General features: G+C 36.1%; 1 protein-coding gene across 1 annotated transcript; it reads right to left on the bottom strand.

The window, feature by feature from the left end:
- Window positions 1–484: 484 nt before the first annotated feature.
- On the bottom strand, window positions 485–2,595 carry LOC113287522 (ras-related protein RABA1f). Its single transcript, XM_026536300.1, has 2 exons — window positions 2,208–2,595; window positions 485–1,147 (listed from the first exon to the last, which is right to left on the bottom strand). Exons 1-2 carry the CDS (start codon window positions 2,426–2,428, stop codon window positions 715–717), a joined length of 654 nt encoding a protein of 217 aa, XP_026392085.1. The 5' UTR covers window positions 2,429–2,595; the 3' UTR covers window positions 485–714.
- Window positions 2,596–3,114: the final 519 nt, after the last annotated feature.

Raw genomic sequence — 3,114 nt, 5'->3', positions numbered from 1 at the left:
CACAAAACCACTGATGTGGGTGTTGTTTCATAGTGATTGAGGGTTCAATAACAGCTACACCTCTGACTTCATTAACTGCAGATGCTTGATCAACTTCCAATAAAGAGAGTGTTCTTAAACTCAATATGAAGAATGGAAGAGAACCATCAAGCGGCCTGATGGTTCTCCATCCCTTGGTGGAGGTAGGGGTTCCATAATTGCTATTAGTACTTAGGGCCACCAACTAACCCATAAAAATAAAATTAAAAAAATTAAGGGTGGGTATTCATCAGCGTTTAACAAACTTGCTGTGTTCTGTCACCATTCAGCCTGGGATGATACATGTTAGAGTTTTGACGGAGAAGGTTTTATTTCCTACACTAATTTAGTTGATTACAGAGTTACAGGTGCACTCTGATTTTCGTTTAGATATCTGGAAAAAGAGATAAAGTTGATGAGAAACTTAGTAAACGTAGAATTCAATCGAAACAAATATAACAGAATCTTGCGAACATTGGAATTGACTAAATAATATATAAATAAAAGAAAGCAATAAACATCGAGGAGTCGGCAACAATGAGAATTCCGAAAACCATCTACAGATAGACTCTAAGCCAAAACTTTAAATGATGAATTCAAACATTAGATAAATATCACAAAGAATCGAAAACTACGTAGATGGAAAAGTTTCTCTCCCTAGATCAATTCAGTATATACGTCATTTATTAAGAAGCATCAAGAAGAGCAGCACCCGACCTTCTTAACCGCTGATACGTCATCCCGTGACCCAACATTGATAGTTTGTCCCTTGGGCAAGGCTGCTGGATCATCTCCAATATCAAGAGCTTTCCTGCTAACGACACGATAAATCTGAGTAAGCACTTCTGTGAAAGCATTTTCCACATTTAATGATTCCAATGCAGATGTCTCCATGAAGAAATTGTTCTCTCTTTCGGCAAAGGCCTTTGCATCCTCGGTGGAAACGGCTCGCAGGTGGCGGAGATCTGCTTTGTTTCCCACTAGCATTATTACAATGTTGGCATCAGTGTGATCTCGAAGTTCTTTCAACCATCTTTCGACATTTTCAAATGTAACATGACGTGTTACATCATAGACAAGTAAGGCACCAACAGCTCCCCTGTAATATGCACTTGTGATTGCACGGTACCTTCTCAAAGAAAGTCAAACATATGAGAATACATTCCTGTAATGCAATGAATTTGATACAAACAAGTAACTGAAATAATAAGAATGCAACCACATATAATAGAACCCTGCACAATTTTAATAAAAACTATTTAGGTACAGAACAACTCCTAATATCCCCCGTTTCTCACATGAGGCACAATGATAATGACCCGACAACTAAGACTTTGAATACACACAACAAGGATGAAATATTGAGGTGAGCGTGACACAGAAATGATGTACAAAGTAAGACCAATACAGATGTTCTGCATATTCTAATAAATTTTGCTTAGAGATACAAGTATGATCGAGAACCTAGGTTAACCTAGTTTGAGCCGTCATTTTTCTCTCTTTTGTTAATCTTTAAGCAGAAATTCCACATAAGTGTATCCAATTAGGTTATTGCACAGGACAAATTCTATCCCAAAAGAACTTACTGACTTGGGCAAGTTACAAATAGAGAAAACACCCCTTTGTGATACCCATGACAAACAAATATCTATCCTTTGCAAATAATTGGGCATAACATGTACAAAGACCTCCGAAACAACACCAAACACCAATACATTAGAAGCGTGATGTAAGAAAAAACAAATATTGATCTCACAAGAGAACCCGGTACCGGTACATGATAAGTAAGCGAATAAACATTGCAAGTGACATTTCCCACCACCAACATATGAAAACTTTGTAATCATATACATGCAGATATTCATAACTTAAAGATGATATTAGTTAAGCCCCATAGCCAATGAATAATAGCAAGGAAAACGAGATTCCATGTCCTATCCACAAAATTCATAGAGAATTAGATAAATTAATCAGACATAAATCCACAACTAGAAACCCAAAGAATTTATAAAATGAAAGCTTTCCAATAATATGATTAAAATCCTTTAATCAAAACCTAATTTTCCTATTAAAGATTAATCATTATCACATTTATGATCAACAATCTTAACCTAAATCTACAAGAGAGAAATCCGAATTCATAAAAATGATGAAGAAAAGATAATAATGAGAAAGAGAGAGAGATAAACCTTTCTTGACCAGCAGTATCCCAAATCTGAGCCTTAACAACCTTATCATCAACATGAATACTTCTTGTAGCAAATTCAACACCAATTGTTGATTTAGATTCAAGACTAAATTCATTTCTTGTAAACCTAGACAACAAATTTGATTTACCAACACCTGAATCTCCAATCAATACTACCTTAAACAAATAATCATAATCATCATCAGCTCTATATGCAGCCATCTCTCTCTCTCTCTCCCTCTCTCTCTTCTTCTTCTGATAAGAAAATTTCAAAAGTATTTCTTCGGTTGATTTGAAATCCTCCGCGGTTTTCGTCGTTTCAAATCTTAAAACATTTCTTTTGAGGGAGAGAGAGAAGGTGGAAGGAAAGAGTGTTTGTTTTGTGTGTTTTTAGGATTTAGAATAGATTAGGAGATTAGCAAGACAAAGGAAAGAAGGCGCGCAAATACCGAAGCTTGATTACAAGTTACTAAATTACTAGTTTGGTATATCAACTTCGATGTTTAGTAAATTACTCATCGTAAGATTTGAAGTGGGGTGTTTGATCCTTGGGTTTGTAAGAGATGATTCTGACTTTTAATCATTGAGGTGTATAGGTTGACTATTTCTGATGAACACAGTTTGTGGTAAGCACGAGCTTGAATGTTTGTTGTAGATTGATCGTTGGATGTCAAAGTGTTGACGTTTGGCTTTGAGATTTGAATGATACTTTCTTGGAGCCAATGGGCTATTTTGGCCTTTTTTATTGGGACCTGTTGGGGAATATGCAGAAGGCATAATAAGCATTGGAAGTTTGGTACTCACGGTCGCAGCTCATCTTATATCTGTCTATGGCTTTGCAATGGGTTATTGAATCTAGTGTTTGCTCGCGACTTAAGGTGCATGCTAGAACCAGCAATGCATATTTG

The sequence above is a fragment of the Papaver somniferum genome, chromosome 6, assembly GCF_003573695.1.
Source record: "Papaver somniferum cultivar HN1 chromosome 6, ASM357369v1, whole genome shotgun sequence".
NCBI lineage: Eukaryota > Viridiplantae > Streptophyta > Magnoliopsida > Ranunculales > Papaveraceae > Papaver > Papaver somniferum.
Note: the sequence above shows the minus strand (reverse complement) of the source record. Positions and strands in the feature narration are given on the sequence as shown.